The sequence below is a fragment of the Anguilla anguilla genome, chromosome 2, assembly GCF_013347855.1.
Source record: "Anguilla anguilla isolate fAngAng1 chromosome 2, fAngAng1.pri, whole genome shotgun sequence".
In the NCBI taxonomy this organism is placed as follows: domain Eukaryota; kingdom Metazoa; phylum Chordata; class Actinopteri; order Anguilliformes; family Anguillidae; genus Anguilla; species Anguilla anguilla.
This window is the reverse complement of record NC_049202.1, coordinates 70,493,410-70,513,284: the sequence shown is the minus strand read 5'-3', so window position 1 is coordinate 70,513,284 and position 19,875 is coordinate 70,493,410. Positions and strand designations below refer to the sequence as shown.

Sequence of the window (19,875 nt, the reverse complement as noted above, 5' to 3'; positions counted from 1 at the left end):
ACACAATATAACAAAAGATATATAAAGAAAATCTGTTCCGTGATGGTACAACAAAGACGCCAGCCAAAGAGCATGCCCCTGATTCCATTTATTTAAGTGAACAGTAAATAAGGTGACAAGTTGACAAGAAACATCAAAAATATATTTATATCAAAACAAACGAACAAACAAACAAAAAAAGAAACAAATTTGTGTCCATAAAAGCTTTAGATAGGGAAATATATAAGTTTGTTACAGGCGTGTTAGTGTGTTATTTTACAGGTTTACGACAGTATCTGTGGATAATAGCAAACCTTTGAAACCCCCCCCCAAACATCGATGAATCTATCTATACATTTATGGCACGTTGTTTCAGATTAAGACTTCATGTACATGTGTTAGCATTTGTTCCTACTCTACATAAAGCTACAAACAGTAAAATATAGGGTTCTTTTTAGTAATTGTATAAAATATGGGTATTGGTATTCAACACGCAGAAATTATACATGGCAAAGTTATGACCAAGAGTACTTTTTCTTTTGTTTTCTTTTTTTTTTGTTTTTTTTTTTTGCTTGTACTACTCTCCCACATCAACCACCGGTCTTGTGTGCAAGAGAAAAGGCTTCAATTCTACGTTGTTGTAAGAGCTCGGAGGTTATCGTCTACTGTTGAATGTTTTTCAAGTATATACAGTTCAAGGTCCAGTCGTGTAATCATGTGAAGGATTACAGGGATTACCGTACGCAGAAACCTTACGATTTTTACAAAAACGGAACTGTGGCGGAGAACCACTCGGGCAGGTTTATTTTTTTTTGGCAGTGTCATCATTGTTGAGCTTGCACCGGAAAGCCAGCCAGGATGGCGATGCGACCCGGCAGATTAGGATACCGAAAGAGGAGGGGGAAGAACCTCAGGTAACCCCCCCCCAAACCCCCCCGTCCTGAGACACAAAAAAGTCAAACGGAGCGACACATCACCGGTTCATACGGTCGCGTTGTCTGATCCAGCTGAGGCATCGGGGCCAGGCTCCGACGGCTTGCGCACGCATCGATGCTCCGTACGAGGCCAGACAGAGCCGGGGTTTTATATCAGACAGTCGGGCGGCGGTGTCATCAGCTTACCCCTCCCACCCCGCTTTCATTTCCCTCTGTCCCAATCTTAATCTTTTTTTTTTTCTTCCTGTGCCTGGATATCTAATGCTATAATATGCCCGCGGGATCTCCTCAGTCCCCCGCCCCCCACCTCCCCCTCCAACCCCTGATATTTGCCCTCCTTCCATTAATACAAGCCGAGCCTGCTCTTTGCACCCAGCTGACGTTTTTGCGCGCAGTTGACGTTTACGTAGCGTGCCTGTCTGGAGGGGGCGGGCGGACCGACGGTGCAGACCGTCAGATCAGGACAGTGCTCTTGTTCGCCGGCGTAAAGAGAGGCAGCAGGTTTTAACCCACGCTATTCAGGTAAATGCCAACCATTTCGGGATAAAATTTCAAGGCGAAACCCACGGGAAATTAAAAAAAAAAAAGCCATTGAAATTACCGTTATTCGTTTCTGTCGTTCTGTAAAGATATTCAGCGATCATGTGGCTGATCACTTGGTCGTGCGACTGGTCACCTCATTTAAGGAACTGAGTTATTATTTAATTTCTCTAAATTTCAACATCAACAGATGCAAATTTGATAAAGCAAACCTGTGACATTGGTCTTTTGGCAACTCTTCCACATGAGTGGTCAGATTTAGGTTTGGAAGTCTTGAGTTCGTACTGAGGAGTGGCTGTGAGAAGGATCTGCTCAGTGAGGCCCTGGTGAGCATATCTGGGGTGATAAGTTGGTGAAATACTGTCTAGGCATTCAGGTTAAAACCCGGCTTCATTTGGTTGAAAAGTGAAGGTATTCTAGCCGACTAGGATGCAGCCAGGCTACTGTATCCGGGTAAAACCTGAGCTATATTGTGGGGTTAACCGAATCCATTTATGTCGATGTCTCTCAGCCAAGATTTCCATGCCTCTAGAATGTCTAGGTTCTGGCTTTTGCTCGCTGGGGCTCCTATCCAAAGCAGAGCATCACAGACTGAGTCTCCAGTGCAGGGCTCAGCCGATGACACAGTTCATGACTCACTCATCTCCTCCTCCAGCCAGCCAGGAATGAATGCTGGAGCAGTATCCAGAGAAACAGACACAGCCATCCATGCAGGTACAGACACACGCACACAGCCATGCATGCAGGTACAGACACACACACACACGGCCATGCATGCAGGTACAGACACACACACACACGGCCATGCATGCAGGTACAGACACACACACACAAGCATGCATGCAGGTACAGACACACACACACAGCCATCCATGCAAGTACAGACACACACACACGGCCATGCATGCAGGTACAGACACACACACACAGCCATGCATGCAGGTACAGACACACACACATGGCCATACATGCAGGTACAGACACACACACACACGGCCATGCATGCAGGTACAGACACACACACACGGCCATGCATGCAGGTACAGACACACACACACGGCCATGCATGCAGCTACAGACACACACACACGGCCATGCATGCAGGTACAGACACACACACACGGCCATGCATGCAGGTACAGACACACACACGGCCATGCATGCAGGTACAGACACACACACAAACATGCACGCACGCACATGCACGCACACACACACACACACACGCACGCGCTAATGCAAGCACATCCACACACACACACACGCACATCCACACACACACACACACGCACGCACGCACTAACGCATGCACATGCACACACAAACATTCTCTTCAGTGGCACAAGCTATATTTTCCTTTTATTTCACAGGAACATACTCCCTTTTCATAAAACCTCAGTACTCAGACACAAAACCGAAACACTGAAAACAATCATCTGGTTTAGAAATGGAAATATGGACTGCCATTGGTTGCATTAAACGTTGCCATAGCAACAATCCACATCAGTGACTCGTAAAAAAAAAAAGTATTCAAAGTGAATGTTTGCTGTCTTTTGTCAGAAAAAAAATCCAATCTGATCGTTTAACTGCAGAAGTAAAAAAAGAAGGAAATACTCTGTAGTGAACAGAACATATATTTATAAATAAATATTCACCTTTTTAGCTATAAAAATCTACATGTAACTATTAATTGTCAATCAATTTAAAAGAATGCTCACAGGCATATATGGATGCTTTGAATACATCCATCCATGTACTGGTGTTGCCAATGTTCCTCCTCAATATACTTTTCACTTCTATTTTCTAATCTATTAAGGCATGAAACGTTTTACCTCGGCAGAAGGTACAGTCACTATCTTTGCCCAGAGGCTAGTCCGTTTGCCTTCACGTTAGGCCTGTCCACTTGAACACCGGTGTTAAAGCGCACTGGACTCTGACACTCTTCCCCCAGACAGCGAACATGAGGCAGTGAGGCTTCGATAGTGTTACAAGCCGACTGCTTGGGGAAACCTGCAAAAAACAGACTGGCACCAGAGAGGCGAGCGTCTGAAGCCTCCCACTACACCTGTTACGAGTGTGGAGCCGCGAATGACGCCTTTCCGCCATGTTTTTACATCACAATGGTACGGCGGATTTCACCCCTCTCGACCAAATGGTATTGAACAGGTTTCCCATAAGAAGGTCATTCAAAGGGATGTATCGTTGTGTTTTTACACAATGTAATAATTATTTATGAAATGACTATATGGGGAATCGACCATATGTCATTAGAAATGTCTTTTTGAACATATATTATATATATATATATTATTCCATTGACTTGTAATTCGCTCTCTCTCTCTCTCTCTCTCTCTATATATATATATATATGTATGTGTGAATTGAAGTGAAAGAGAGGGTACAGTAAATGGATGTCCTTAGCTCAAAGCCCACAGGTCTCTCCACTTAAATGAGGATCCAGTTCAACGGGCTTGCGACACGGAAAAAGGTTGCACCTCCATAAACTAACATTTTGTTGAACATCGACAGTTCAGCTTGTAATTCTGAAAACAACAGTTGTTGGCTGTGTAGTAAAAGCTCCCATCGCCTGCTCCACCACCCCCACATCCTCTTCCAAATCCTCCACGGTGCCAGACCTCCCTAATGCCTCACAGGTTTAGAGCTGCAGCTGATAGACGCTGATATGAAGTAATTTCCGTCGACAAATATTCTCTTATTTTCCTCCATCTATAGGAAACAGAATTTGGCAAAAACAACAACAAAATTAATAAATAAATAAAAAAAATCTGACATTATCAATGAAAAATGTGTTGTTTTATGAAACAGGAACTGATTCCTGTGCTTTAGAGTGTGGCTGAATTTAGAAAGACGTGGACTGAAAATCACCTCTCCCGGACTGACCTGGTGCCATTTGACCTGTTTGTCCAGGGCCATGGTTCTGAGCGGCTAGTCTTACAGGAGGACATTGTGAGCTTTTATGCGGCAGTGTAGAGAATCGTGCCACACAGATTGCTCGAATGAAATGTTTGTGCTGATCTCTTCATCGCTATGCCCTTGTTAATGTAATATTAACAGATCTAATCTATTCTGATCCATTTAATATAGTACATTTTACAACTTATCATTGTGGCAGAGATCAAACTTGAACTCGCCTAATTTAAACTCACTGTATTAAAATTTTTTTTTTTTTTTTGCTGTACATGGCAAATGAATCATATCAGTCACCCTGCACTGTGGACCCACAAGTATGTGCATTTAAAGCCTATACCTTTGACAAGGCTAAATTTAGCAACAAAAAAACCAAACCAAACAAACAAAAACAAAACAAAACTCAGTGACACTAACAGTCGTTCTGAGATTGACGTGAAACACCAATGATGGCGAAGCTTTTCGCATCACAACAAAATGGCTAATTTATTTGATCTTTTTTTTTTTTTTGCCTTAAACTGAACGTACGATTGCAGCTTCCCTGAGCAAATCAAGATTCTATATTCAGACGAGAGATCTGTGGTCCCAACCATATAAAGGGATGTTAACACAAAGTTCAAAGTCCAGGTACATGAAAACTCACATGCCCATTATTTAGAATGATTCACATTTCGACAATATGTGACGCAACCCCTGGATTTGATTTGGGGAACTGTTGAAAGAGACGGCAGGCAGCCAGGAACATCGAATGTGAAAAAACTGCCATTGGCTCTGATCGCACAACACTAACACGGCATATTTCACTCCAACACGCTCACGAGGGGCGGGGGCGTGGCGTTGTCGAAAACGCAGACGTTTGGGGTAAAGGCTCAGGCTTTACTTACATTTTAGTTAGCACCAGTTTACCTTGAAGAGTTAAATGTATTCAAACTATACGTACTTTAAAAAACAAAAAAAAATCAGACAAGCAAACAAACGAACAAACAAAAACATCAGAAAAAAATTCACCACCAACAGCAGCTACCACAATAAATTAAATACTGCAATAATGTTAACGAAATTTCTAAGTTATATGAATCTTGAAAATAACGGGGGATACTGCAGTGTATCTCAAAAAATATTGCTACTAAAATCAGGTTTGCTGGACCCCTTGGGTAAAAAAAAAAAAAATGGGAAAGTTTTTCAGCAAAGTGCTTTGTGTAAGCAGGGAGGGTTTTGATTGGCTACTGCTCTGAATTTTAGAATGGGTTATATTCCAGCTTTGGCCCAATCAGGCTAGCCGCAGCCTCTTCCCCTCGCCTAACACATCATTATAGCCTTTTAAAAAAAATTCCAGACAGAAGAAACTATTTGCAATTCCTTCACATGAATACTGATCATCCAACACCTTGCACCGTACCGATTAGTTCTAGCTCGTCAGGCACTGGCTCTCACAGAACCGACCCAGTAGCCTTAGTTGATGGCCTCTTGTTAGCGACGCCGCGGATGGAAGCTAGCTGGCCCTCATACGGGCGTGGTCCTCCGGTTAATGCCGTCCTTGAGGTCTTTCGGGAAGCAGTTGTGGACCTGCAGGAAGCCCGAGTCGTGGTCCGGGCTGTAGGAGGCGCCCGTGCCGCCGGACTTGAGGGGGTCCCTGGTCAGAGTGTACATGGAGATCTCCCCCATGGGCACGGAGCCCGCCATCTTGAGCCCCACGGGGGACGTCTCCCGAGACCGGTCCCCCGCCGTGGAGCGGGAGCTGGAGCGCGAGCGCCGCCGCCGGTAGCGGTAGCTGGGCATGCGCGAGTACGGGGACGAGGAGGAGGCGGCGGCCTTGGCGAACTCCCGGCGCGCCCTGAAGCGCACCTCCTTGTTCCTCTCGATGTAGATGTTGACGGCCAGCACGCCGATGGACTCAGCCACGATGAAGGACAGCGCGCCGAAGTAGAAGGACCAGCCGTAGTTGTACTGGTTCTTCTTGTCCTCGTCCTTCTTGTCGCTCGGGTCGCCGGCGTTGCTGGAGATGTAGACAATGATGCCGATGATGTTGCTCAGGCCTGCGGAGAGCCGAGGAGGGAAGAAGAAGAAGAAGAAGAAGAAGAAGAAGAGAGAATTAAAACGCGGCTTTTTCATTGGCTTTCGTTTTTTTTAAAAGTATGACGGTCATATTCACGGTCCCCTTGGCAACATTACCGGCGTCTTAAAAAAGCTCAGCCACCCATGGAGTATTGGTTCTCTGTGATTGATTGTATAATATCTCACAATTAGATAGTTATCAGATACAAACTCCCGAGGACCAAAAAAAAAAAAGAAAAATAGATAAGTAACGATGAGATCCACAACAGGTCTGCTGCATGCAGCATTTTTTCAGGTTTCTATCTGAATCTGTGTGTAACAGATGGACAGAAGACCCAAGCTTCTTTTCGTAACAGCCTAGCAAGTCATGTGCTCAACTGAATGGGAAGCAGGGTTTGTTTTCATCATTTTCATTTTGGCAATTTCATATTGTACTGTTGCACAGAAACAGAGTCTCGGGTCTGTAACGCTTCTACTTTTCCCCGCTTTAATGGGCACTGTTCACCTGTGTTCGAGGAAATGTGTCGCGCTCAGCGAAAGAGTTTTAGGACGGCCAATTTAGTATATTTAGTTATTTTAATAGTCCAGTCTCGGACCCCATTGAAAATGAGCCAGCTATTGCTGGCTTAATGGGTAATCCTTGCACACTCAATACTCTATGAATTGCTTCTCATTTTAGCATCTCACTTTTTACAATAGCCCTCTTTGTACTGTTTTAAGTAAGTGTATTTGTTCTATTTTGTAATTAGTAAGTGCAAATAAATAAATCTAAAAAAATCTAAAAATTTAAGGACCCGTGCGAACCGGCCCACGCGTGGACAAATGGACGGAGGCACTCTCAGGCCAGGTCGTGCCCGTAGCCACGGCGATAGCCTCTTTTCGGCGCGAGGGAGGGGCGGCGGCGGCTCACCGGCGGCGACGAACAGGATGCCGGCGCTCAGCAGGATGTTGTTCTTGCCGCTGTAGATGCGGCCCACGCCCACGCACAGCCCGCCCAGCAGCAGCAGGATGGTGCTGAGGATGGGGAACACGCTGGAGGCGCGGACGATACCTGCGCGAAAATGGGAGGCGGGGGGGGGGGGGGGGGGGGGGGGGTGGAGGGGCGGGGCTCAGTGCAAGCACGACCACCAGCCATGTTCGTCCCAGGGCATTTCCTCATTACATCACATTACATTACATTACATTTACATTACATTTACATTACATTTACATTACATTTATTTGGCAGACGCTTTTATCCAAAGCGACGTACAAAAGTGCATACCAAAAGGTCATCGGAACAACTACAAAACACAGGTACAAAATACTCATTTTGTAACAGTTACTCATAGCCATGAACACATTAAGTCCAGTCCACACAGTGAACATTACTCTCTGACCTAACCTGTGCTTAGTCAAACTAGGGGGCAGTTCAAGCTACAACATCGGGACGATGATACAACAGCAGTGCAATAAGTGCCGGAATGGAGGTGAATGTAACATGAGTGGCACGAAAGAGGGGAAATTTAAGTGAAGTGATCCTCAGAGTGGTGATAGTTAGTAAAGGCCAGGTGTAGTCTGAAGAGATAAATCTCATCACTCTCAATAAACACAGCTCAACCCCTGACTTTTCCATAGGGGTGTTAACAATGCACGTGCTATTTATATTTAAAAAAAAAAAAAAACCACGAACACATTTGCATGTTGTAAATCACTGGCTCAGTGTGTTTGTAATCTAAAGAGAGGTTTCCATTATTTGCCTCTGTAAAAAAATACCCCTCACAGACCTATATTTTCTCAAACCTTTCCAGACACTAATATCCTTTGTCCTTAATTAGAGATGGCAAAGATCGGTAAATAATTGGGGCCTATGTTCATGCTAAACCCAAGAGGAGGAGTGCTGCTTGGACCTCCATCAGTAATTCAACTCTGACACACTTGAGCATGGATATGGATCCAGAACTTCCTTTTGTCCATGCATCATATAGCTGCTCTCATGACATATCAGGCATTGTAATGTGCAGTTCAAGTGATCTCTGAATCCTTCTTTCTCTTGACCTAAGAGTAATCACATTTTTTTCTCATTTTATGATATGCTGAGAGTTCTGACTCCAATACGCTTATCACAAACATAAGTGTGTCTAGTACTGACACCTGCATACATCAGGCTTCATGAAATCTAGGCAGATTGACATGTTTCTTATGATTTAAAAAAAACCACTCAAGGATGAAGATAGGAAAATGGTTGCTTTGCAAGAAGCAGTGAAAGAATCACTCACGTAGGAGGTACTCCGAGCTGTCAGTGTCATAGTCGTTGTCCTCCGGGAAGTGATTGATCCGGTAACAGCTTCCTTTGTTGATACCTACAGAGCATGAGCAATTTAGAATCAAATTACCAGGGTGCGTAAAAAAAAAAAAGCAGAGAGGGAGAGTGATCCGAGAGCATTATTCAAAACACGCAGGGCCTCGTCGTTACCCCAAAAAAGGGAAGAATCAATCGCGCTTCCCCAGGCCAGTCATGAATTAACGAGAAATTAAAAAACTCTGACAGAGTGTTTCCAAATAATTTTTCCTCTCCAAACCTCTCGCTTTAACCTGAACCTCCAATTAGCCGCCTCGCTAACGAACCGGGGAGAATCCCGGAATGGGTGTGATGATTAGTCCGCATTAAGAGCCCAATATTGCCACGTCTACTTCAATTTGGCTGATGCCTCTCCGACGCACGCGGGGGTGTAATCTGCCCCGGGCCTCGACTATCGGCGGGCCGCTTGGGAGAGAAAGGTCATCGTATCATCGTTTAATACTCCTGAACGGATCTGCGGCGCACTTATATAATTTCCTAAACTAAAAATACAGTGAAGGTTAAAAAAAAAAACGAAAAAAAAAAACTGTAAAACTACATAAAGACAAACAGACAAAAAAAATAAAGCAGTTGTGATGTAATGTGATCACTCAGATGCAGTAATGCAGTGAGAGCACTGTCCCTTCAAAGGCACCCATTTTGGAGGATGAACTGCAATGTGTTTGTCATGTTAGAAGAATGGGCATCATGATCCAGTATATCAGGGTCTGTCTTTTTTTCCCCCACCAGCTGTGGAAAATGAAGCATCTCTCTTCTGCTTCTGAGCTGAACTGCATTACTCCTCCTCAGCTGACGATGTCTCTCACTTCCTGGCTGTAAATAGATTGCCTCGGTGCTCTTATTGTTTTCCCGTCCACACTTGAAGAACGTACCTTGAAGAACCCAGGAACGACAAACCCAAAAAGCGTCGCTCTGAAACCTCCTTTATTTCGGGGGCAAGCAAGTGCCCTTCTCCTTTATGCTACAACTGGATGATTTAAAGATGAATGTTATCAACTGATGCGTAAATATCTGAACTTTTGTTAGGAGGATGTGAACACATCTAACGCATGTTAAATGAGCATTCTGCTCATTAATAGAATCAATCAGTCCTCTTGATGTTCTACGACATAAGTGAATCATAAACTGCTCAGAGCAATGGCTGGGCCACCGAGCTGAGTGTCTCTGCATCTTCCTAATTTCTCTACTGATTAAGGGTTGGCTGGACATCAGACTCTGACAAATCCCTAAGACCGCACATTGCGAAGGACCAAGCTGAACAGCACTGGCAGGTGCTGATATTCACATTGCGGGGCACCACAAAGCATGATGCAATGCGCAGGTCTGCCGTTGAATTTAAATATGGCACTTCAATGACATATCTGGGGACTCGCGTCGTGCTAATTAAAGGACTTCACACACACCGTATAAACCATGAATGTTACCCACGTCAACAACTGGACACGATTTTCTTCCATAAAAGGGCATAGTTCTATTTTCGGGTAGACCCACTATAAACAAGAGGTGCCTTGCTAAAATAGAAATGGCCCTGTACTAATAGGTCGCTGAAGCAATGGAAGGTTCTGGATGTAATTCCGTGATTTATATGCACTCCCATTAACTTTTGGCTGAGTAAGTGGCTGTGACATATTAGACCATTTTGGCAAATTGTGGTGTGACTCACTATCCTGATCTGGAAGACCTGTTGTCTGTAACCAACTGTTTTTCTTAGCATAACACGAAAGCCTAAGCTTGGAACTTTTAACTTTTTGTGTTAGAAAAAAACGTAATCAAATTCAGCCATCTTAGGTTGACACGAGTAATTTTGTGTATCTGCAGTGAACAAATATTTTGAAGAGAATAGCGTTCCAAAGGTAACACTTGTTGGCTGAAACTCAGCTGCTGAATACATCAGACACTCCAAAGGTGACATTGTTATATAACTGTGACTGTGTACTTTGTTACTGTTTGGGTGGAAATTTAAAAAATAAAAAAAAACAATTGCCTCCCTGTGACACTGGTTTTCTGCCACAGTATGCTTTTAATTGGGCCTAGCATTTAATCAGGAAGAGCGAGTTAATTATAATTAAATAGGTCTGAGGAAGTGGAGCACAGGTTTTCTTGTCTAGTCACTATAAAGTAGGGACTGTTCAAGGACAGGGCAGAAAGCCAACACAAAGCCAGAAAGCCAACTCAGATCTAACTCCGCAGTGTTTGTAGCCTCGAGCATGTGTCACTAGGAGGCTGTGGCTTCTTAGAAGAACACATTTTCCAAAACCTTCAAGAGAATAATGCATTACTGTACTGAAAGTGAACCGTGAATATTAAAACTACTCTGGTTTGAGTTCATTACCTAGAGATTGCGCCAAGTGAAAAACTCTTGCAAGGACGCTGCACTTTTTTTGACTCAAGCACGTCAACACATTCGGCATTTGGCGAACGTTCACTGTGGACAGACATACGGACAGTGTTTGGATTGGCACTTCCCAGATGTCTCCAATGAAGCTGTCACACGAGAGTTTTTTTTTTCTTTTTTCCCCCAGACTGATTGCTCTGATTGCCTGAGCTTCTGAACGCACGGTCCGCCTCCTGCCAGTCAGCGTCTAGCCAACGCCACCAGAAGAGTGGAACTTCCTCAGAAGGCTCCACGGCGGCATCGCACATCGCTGGCGTCTTTGGGGAGCCACGTCGGCAGGCGAGGACGAAATTCATCGGACTCCAGCACGGCAAAATTAATAATATGTACGAAACAGACGCGCGAATAACGTCTGTCGCCATGTCTCCCCTCCACGCTGGCACCATGCCCTGACGCGACAGGAGGATCTGGGGATACTCGATGGAGATACAGCAGTCACGTCAAGGCTGCAATCAAGGGCCCTAGTGATCCACAAGTCCTGGGCCAACAGGAGCAGAACCTGCACACCAGGCACACCGTCCCACCGGGTCTTCTTTACATCACAGGCATTCAGCAGACGCTCTAATCCAGAGCGATTTACACACCTTTTTACACAGCATTTACACTGCGTCCATTTATACAGCTGGATATATACTGAAGCAATGCAGGTTAAGTACCTTGCTCAATTGTACAACGGCAGTGTCCTAGCGGGGGACTCAAACCTGCGACCTTCAGGTTACAAGACCAACCCCTTACCCATTTTCCTACACTGCCGCCCGTCTTCTTCCAGAAGCACAGGGACTATTCCTCCTCTTTTCAGAATGATTATTATTATTATTTTTTTTTTGTTTGTTTTGTTTTAATACTGCATTTGATTGGAGGTGATTAAAAGCCGAGGCCCGCGGTGGAGGTGATGTGCGAAGGGCCTCAGCCTCCGAAGCGGAGTCAGGTGGCCTTCAGGGAGTCAGGTGGGCTTCGGGGAGTCAGGTGGGCTTCGCTGAGTCAGGTGGGCTTCGGGGAGTCAGGTGGGCTTCGCTGAGTCAGGTGGGCTTCGGGGAGTCAGGTGGGCTTCGGGGAGTCAGGTGGGCTTCGGGGAGTCAGGCGGGCTTCGGGGAGTCAGGTGGGCTTCGGGGAGTCAGGTGGGCTTTGGGAAGTCAGGTGGGCTTCGGCGCGCTCGTCTCATAAAGGAGTAATAAAGCCGGTTGGCTGACACGGCGACCGCGGCAACGCGCCGTGGAAACGGGGGCCCCCCCCCGCCCCCGCCCCCCGCAGGCCTGTCTGAGAACAGAGTGCATTACTCAGAGTGCATCTTCTCCATGGTAACCTCAGCCCTGCTCCAAGAATCGCATTTCCATAATGTCTCCAAGGATGCCTTTGACATCTTCATTGTTCTTTAATACAGAACCTCCTCAGCTCCAATCTCCACACCCAGCACCTCACACCCCCTTACTACACCAGCTCCCCCATCCAAACCGGACCTCAACACCCCTCTCAAACCTATCCACCAATACAATCAGTACACAAAATTCACCTGTGTGATACACACAGACCGGGAGGGCCATCTTATCATTACAAAGCCACTTAAAAGAAATAACCAATAACTTACCGACAGATCGTTCATGCAAAAAATGCAGCTTAGCTTGTTGCTTAGATGTCTTTTTGCATGTGATCAGCATTCAATCAACACCAATCAGTCAATTCAGCATGTCGGACATTAAAATCTTGCATGTAATTAGGGCTGCCTGTTTAATTGTGGGTGAGTGAATAGCTCAGGCGCAATTGCTCTCCTCATTTGTAAAAGCTCATCCACTCCGTCACCGCAGGGGAACCTATTTAGATTTATAAAGCATTAAACTGAGAACCTCCTGTTCACTTTCCTTGTAAAACACACACACTCTCTCTCTCTCTCTCTCTCTCTCTCCCTCCCTCCATTCATTCCCCTTTCCCTCATTCCTCATTCTCCCATGTCTCTCAATCCCTATCTCTGTCTCTCTCTCTGTTTCGCTCGCCCTCTCGCTCTCTCACACACATACACACACACACTCACATACTCAATCACATACACACGCACACACACGCATGCACACACACGCACACATGCACAAACACACACACACACACACACACACACAGACACACACACACAGCCTGCCAGTGCAAAGTCTAATGGCTTTTTAGCGTCTTTCTCAGGTCTGGATAGTGAGGACAGGAAGAAGATTTCATTTTGATATGCAGCAGCTGTCATGGCTGTGTGCATTGGCTCTGAGGGAAAATCTAAACTGGCAATAAGTCAATAGAGTGCCTCATTTCTTTAATCTCCTTTGTTTCTCCCTTCCCTCACTATCACCTCCTATTCTTGCACTGTATATCAGTTCTGTGTTTCCCCCCTCCACTGTGTTTAAAATAAGTAACAGATAAAGAACAAAGTGATAAAGTGCGTCAGCGCAGTGTGTTATAGCTAAGGCCGTATGTTTTCTGCGGCTGATTTTTAGGCTGTAATTCAGTCCTCCAACAGAAAGATGCCTGTTGAGCAAACATTTAAATAAATCATACGTCACGTTACCTGAATCAGTTCAGTCTTTTTCATCAATCGGTTTAGTGTAATTGTCCCGGGTGCACACTGAAACGCAAGCTTATTCTCTGATTTGGATCGCTTCCGCCATAGAATTACACAGCATAACACATTTTGCTAAAGCAGCCAATCGTTGGATTTCACCACCGCTCTCGTTATGACTCATCCACCTTAATTGAATTAATCGCGGTTATCAAACAGCCAATCACCATGCTGTGCATTAGAAATGAGCGTGTGCAGAGACACATAGTGGATTTTGACTGAAATGCAGGGTACATTATTTGATTGCAGGAAAACAGCACGGCCTCAGCTATAACACTCGATGTACGCAGCACAACAGAATTATTGCAGGGTCATGTTCTGGGAATGGCATTTCCCTAGCAACCCTGAGTTTCAATAACCCAACAAATCAAAGGTTTTTTTTAATTTAAAAAAAAAATTTTTTTTTTAGAGCCCATGGGAGATGAGCTGTAAAATGATTTGCCGTTCCGGCTCGGTTTGTGTCTCAAAGCAAGCCTTCGCCACACCGGCTCCTCCAACTACCACTACCATGACAACCATCCACAAATGCCCCCCCCCCCCCGTCGCAACAGAACCTGTGGTTCTAGGATCGTTTCTGTACAGCAGAGCTGAAGACGACCCGCAGACGGCCAGACCCACCGACAGGAGCAGCAGGAGGACGATCGCCCTCGACTTCGTGTGATCCCTCAAAAGAATCAGATTTTTTATATGTGTGCCGAGGAACGACGGCGGCACCGTCGGCGAAAGCCGAACGAACGGACGCACGCGGAGAGTCCGGGGGGGGGGGCGAAACGTCCCCGTCCTCTCTCCCCGGGTCGCACCCTGCCGAAACGCGGTCCGGGAACGAACGCACACCGCTCCTTATCAACTCCCCCCCCTCCCGGGGGCCCGGCGGCAGCGGAAGCGGGGCCTACTGGCTAATTAGAGCCTCCCGAAGCCTCTCAGCTACTGCGTTTTAATTACAGACCTGTGCTGAAGGCCGCGGGCAACAGGCAATTCAGAGGGCCTGTTTAATTCCCCCCCCCCCCCCCCCCCCCCACAAACAACAGCACCGAAGGGGGATGCCGCTGCCGATCGTGCATCCCAATCTAAAACTGATACCCCTGCTTCGAACCGTATGTGTGTGTGTATATATATATATATATATATATATATATATATCCTCTTGCTTCATAGCCAGGTTGAATTAAATTGATCAAACATTTCATTTTGAGCAGCAGGCACCGAGCACATCCTACAAGGTTTTTTTTTTTTTTCTTTCTTTCTTTCTTTTTTTTCTTTTCTTTTCAGACCTTTCGGGAACATCTCCCCGTTGCCATGGACATATATATCATGTTGTGTTGCCTGATGACCTCTGAAGCGAGCTGGATGGACGGGGGGGGGGGGGGGGGGGGGGGGGGGGGCGGGGGAAGCTCATAATACGTGCACATGGCTCGCGCAGACTGACAAACGGACGTGCGTTTCTCCCTCTCCTTTCAGTAACAAAACAGAAATTGGCCATAATGGGAGTTAAATGTGGAATCGTCGCACCGAAACAGGGCAGGGAGACCGAAACAGCCCATCCTGCCGTGCGGCCGCGTTGGTCTCCAAAGCAGATTAACACCACATTCTGCCCAGTGCACCTCCGGGGCTCAAGAAAACTCGCTCTTGCATCGCAGCCATCTAACCACGCCTCTCCCACAACAGTGACGTCTGAGTGTACCTTCGCCAGGCATCCAGCACGGTCTGGTCCAACCGCCGCCCAGATTTATAAGCCAGTCTACATTATCTTAGGATTTGGAATTTGTACGTGCACACGCACACACACACGCACGCACACAAAAAGATTCAAGTCCGCAGCATCAGTGCCTTCAGTGAACTCTTACTGTGCCACTGACATAGGCAGCTGCTGTCTCCTCCTGTAACTGACTCTACAGTCAAATGGGCTGCACCACAAGAAATAACGTCCGTAATGGCCTCTGCTGGAGCCAAAGCTGTAGACAATGCTACTGTACATCACAGACACAAATACAGTAGACAGAGCTGTTTCTCAGGGAGCAACATGTGTATGGTTTGTTATAGGGCTTCCACAACACATTTTATTATGTTTGGATGCATTCATTTTTGCGCTTGAATTGAACTGAAAATAGAATAATTGTAAGGCTTTCATTTGGGTAATTTATCTTTAGATATTTTATATCTTCGGTTGGCACATGCATATTTGTTAAAAAAATTTCCCCCGCCAATTTAAAATACTAATGGGGAACATTCTGTGATCTTTACTGTTTCTTGGAACACTGGGTACAAAAACTTCCTATTTTCACAGTGAGCAGGTTATACACCATCTAAGACATACCACGCCAAGGGGCCAACTCGTTAATTATCATAACAAAGCCTGCAATGAGCACAGCAACTGTGGACTTGGCTACAGGAGATAGACCAGTTGCTCAAGGATGACTTCCAATAAATTACACAAGCCAGACTGCACATGGCCTTAGTTGCGAGCTGAGATTAGCCATGCAACACAAATGGGTAGTTTGGGCATGTAAAGTAGTCTGAGACATTTGAGAAACCGTCTTCATTGATAAGAGCCAAGTCTGTGTCCATGCCGACTATTTATTTGTATGAAATTAACAACAACAATGTGCACGTGGTCTTGTAAAAAAATTACTTGATTTAGAAACTGCATGGACACTCATCCTTTCCCCCTACTCATTGTAAACTTTTGTTTTATTTCTTGGCGAGAATGTTGCCAACACCGTCCACCACGCAACTACTACTACATTTGCCACATGTTGCATGTAAAAGTTTGAAATAACTTATTTCCGATACGAATCAGGAAGTAGTTCTTGAGGTGGGAAACTAAAAGTTACATCGAAAGTGCAGAATGAAAAGAGAAAGGTTATCACGTAAATAAACAGTACAGTATGCGCACAATCGGGTATGCCGTTGCAGGCGTGCCCATTTTTTTCAGCGACTCGGCTGAAAAACTGTCCAGTATCGTGCTCAATGCGTAGAGCACTCATCTTTGCGCTCCGTTATGGACGTCCATACCAGTGTATGATAATGCCCTACTTCCAACAACCAGACTTAAAGACTGAATTTTAAAATGTTGATTCTTCAAATCATCGACAAGCTGAAGAAAACATGACCTGAACGTCACACACAGGAAGCAAGTGGGAGGTCTGTTATGAAAGCTTTGTGCCACAGATACGCACGTCAACATGCAGCTAGTTTCATTGTACATATGCAAGGACTCGAGAGAATGTCGACAAAAGAAACTAGAGCAAATATAGATTCTAAGATTTATCACATAATCTCCCCTGCTGAGTTATTTGGTTCCGAGTTCTTATGAGAAAGCTCCGCCCTCAAGGGAATATTTCGAGACTGATGCAGACTATTTCAATTGATTTTATCTTATGAAGTGACATTCTTGGATGTGCTCACTTTTTATCACGTGCACAATATAAAACTACTACAAAACAAATTATACTGAAGGCTTTTAAAGAATACGTTATATTTGTTCACTGCCATTACTTTGTATTGCACATTGCATCGATCATGGGGTGGGGGCGTTTACTAACTGGCATAATAGTAATAATAATAATGATAATAATAATGATAATAATAATAATAATAATGATAATAATAATAATAGAAGTAGTAGTAGCAGCAGCCAACAAAAGTAAAATCCTTCAATAATAATGAAATGATAGCACTTATGGAGTCGAAAAGTATGCTTCTACAGTTTAAACAACTGCTTGGTAATTCGTTGAGATGTATGCGTGTATTTACGTGCCCTGAACTCCAATTCTATTGTTTTCTTCCCTCACTGTAGCTGCCTAATGCATCAGAACAAAGACTCCTGCCACGATGAGGAAAAAAAAAATCTTGGACAAAAGTAAAAGTATTTCGTAATTTTATTAGGTTTACCTATAACATTTACATCTTTGTATGAACAATGGCTTTGACAGAATTGACTATTGTTCAGAATTGTCTATTTTTAAATCTTCCCCATGTTTCCATAGCAATTTCACAGATGTAGTTGCCAAGCAACAGCATCAAATACAATAAAGAGCTGAATGAACGCAAATTGTTTATGAAGCGCATTTCAAAGTCTTCATTCGTTCAGATTTCACGAAAAAAACGTAAAGTTGATGGTTATATTTAAATATTTACTTGCATTACTGTGACTTTTTACGCAAACAAAGGAACACCCAAAAGAACGAGCGAGATCTCTGCTTTAGCTCATTAATAATACATTAGAATGTGCACCACATGGATGAAAAGAGTAACTCCCTTTATCTAATGGATACTTTTACCCCATCATAACACATCTGAAAATGTAACGATACGCTGTATTTTAAGATAAAATAAACCCGAGCCTTTCCGACGTAAACCTGCGCTCGATACTTAACGACATTTTATTTGTATCTCACTGTGCCTTCTCTGAAACATTTCTCCATCCTCCACCCGTTGACTTCACATTTGAGGAGCTCTATAAACTACTCCACCGTTCCTTACGAAGCGCTTTTCTCTCTCTTCCCCATAGTCCAACTCCAACCTCTCGTGTTTCCTCTAAACATTACAGTGAGCGCGCCCGGAACCCGTAGTCCTTTAACGCTAGGGGTTAAGGGATATAGACGACACATTATCCAAGACATACCATGCCCAAATGTTTACAAATATCTGCAATTTTGTGGAATCAAAAGTTTTTATGTATATATATATATTTTTAACAAGGCCAATTGATCAGATTCATTCTAGTGCTAATTATCTCTGGGCGTTCCCGATGAGTGACATAAATAAATGGAAAAAGGCATATAAATGCCGGGTACCTTCAATACAACAGATTCTCCACAGCCCAGAGTGTGTGAGATCGCCTTTAGTTTTCTTGGGCTGCGCTTGAGTTTCGTCCGTGGTGATGTTGGTGGCGTTGCATGAGTAACCCCGTGAATAAAGCCAGTAGTCCGTGCCAATCGCGATGGTCATTAGACTGAAAGCCGCAAAAGCCCCCACGGTGGTCAGCAACATCTGAACCCCACGATCACACCACGCCATGGCGCCTCATAATAATCCAGACCCTGTCTACACCCCGGAGCGCATTATTCAAGGCTCCCCTTGTCACGCTATTTACCGAGACCCCTTCGTGCCATGCCTTTAATAATTTTAAGTTCTCACAAATCGCATTTCCTTCGGAAACTTCGGTTACTTTCTGTTCTGGGTAAGTAAACTTGATGATGCTGACACTTGTGCCTCAGCTGCTCTCCAACGCAGATGTCCGCGCTTTAGCCAGACGTGGCACCGTGCGTACTTTCCCTCCGTTTTATTTCTCAGTTTATTGAACACTCTCGGCAAAATAATCCAGTTGTTTCTTCCCGGGACGAACAGCTTTCACAAACTCGGATGATTTAATTCACAAAGCGCTTCCACAGCTTCCTCTCAGACCCCACCTTCACTACAACTAACCAATGGGAAACAAACATGTAAATACTTCGCTGTAACAGCGCTAGGAAGAAAGTGAAATGTAACAAAATCGTTCGGTAGGAGGAGACGAAATGCGTCTCGCGGAGAGAGCCTGAGGTGGTCCATTAGACAGACGTGATTGCCCGAAAATATATCAATCTCGTTTGCGCGGATTGCTGAACATGGTAATTGTGGCGCCTCATTCCAAAAAAAAAAAAAAAAAAAACGGTTTGGCGAACCTATTGGTGATTCAGTCAATTTTTCGACATTTTCTGATTTAAAATAAAAACATGATGTGTTTCTACCTTTACAATAACATATCAATATAGCCTTTGACATTTTCACAGCGCTGTAATCAAGCCTTAAATGGATCACTACAGTATAACCAAAGCTGATTCAATTTGTTACCATGAACAAGTATTTCCATTCGACATTTACACCTTAAGAGCAATTTTTCAACCCAGCCTGACACTTAATGGTGGTGAGCTCACCCTTGACTGTACCCCGAGGTGTGTTGGGTTCATCCGTGCACAGTCATTTGTCTTCCTCATGTAAACCTCATAGCCCCCTGTCTGTGAGAACGTTAAGAAAAAATAAAAAGTGATCAGGCGTTTATTAGTAGACCTTCACATCTTTAGCAAGAATTGTAAATCATATAAATACACTGCTTCTAAAAAGCCCATTA

The 19,875-nt window shown here is 44.6% G+C and overlaps 1 protein-coding gene across 1 annotated transcript; it reads right to left on the bottom strand.

Annotated features, from left to right (window-relative positions):
* Positions 1-4,631: 4,631 nt before the first annotated feature.
* LOC118219633 (voltage-dependent calcium channel gamma-4 subunit-like) lies at positions 4,632-19,352 on the bottom strand. Its single transcript, XM_035402963.1, has 4 exons — positions 18,563-19,352; positions 8,696-8,779; positions 7,348-7,488; positions 4,632-6,418 (listed from the first exon to the last, which is right to left on the bottom strand). Exons 1-4 carry the CDS (start codon positions 18,783-18,785, stop codon positions 5,886-5,888), a joined length of 981 nt encoding a protein of 326 aa, XP_035258854.1. The 5' UTR covers positions 18,786-19,352; the 3' UTR covers positions 4,632-5,885.
* Between the last annotated feature and the right edge of the window lie 523 nt (positions 19,353-19,875).

Bases quoted from the DNA above. Each gene is read 5' to 3' on its own strand.
- LOC118219633 (XM_035402963.1), bottom strand. From the start codon at position 18,785: ATGGCGTGGTGTGATCGTGGGGTTCAGATGTTGCTGACCACCGTGGGG. The intron at 8,780-18,562 runs GTACCCGGCATT...CATGCTCTGTAG, and splicing joins GAGAATCTGTTGTATTGAAG to GTATCAACAAAGGAAGCTGT. The intron at 7,489-8,695 runs GTGAGTGATTCT...ATTTTCGCGCAG, and splicing joins CAGCTCGGAGTACCTCCTAC to GTATCGTCCGCGCCTCCAGC.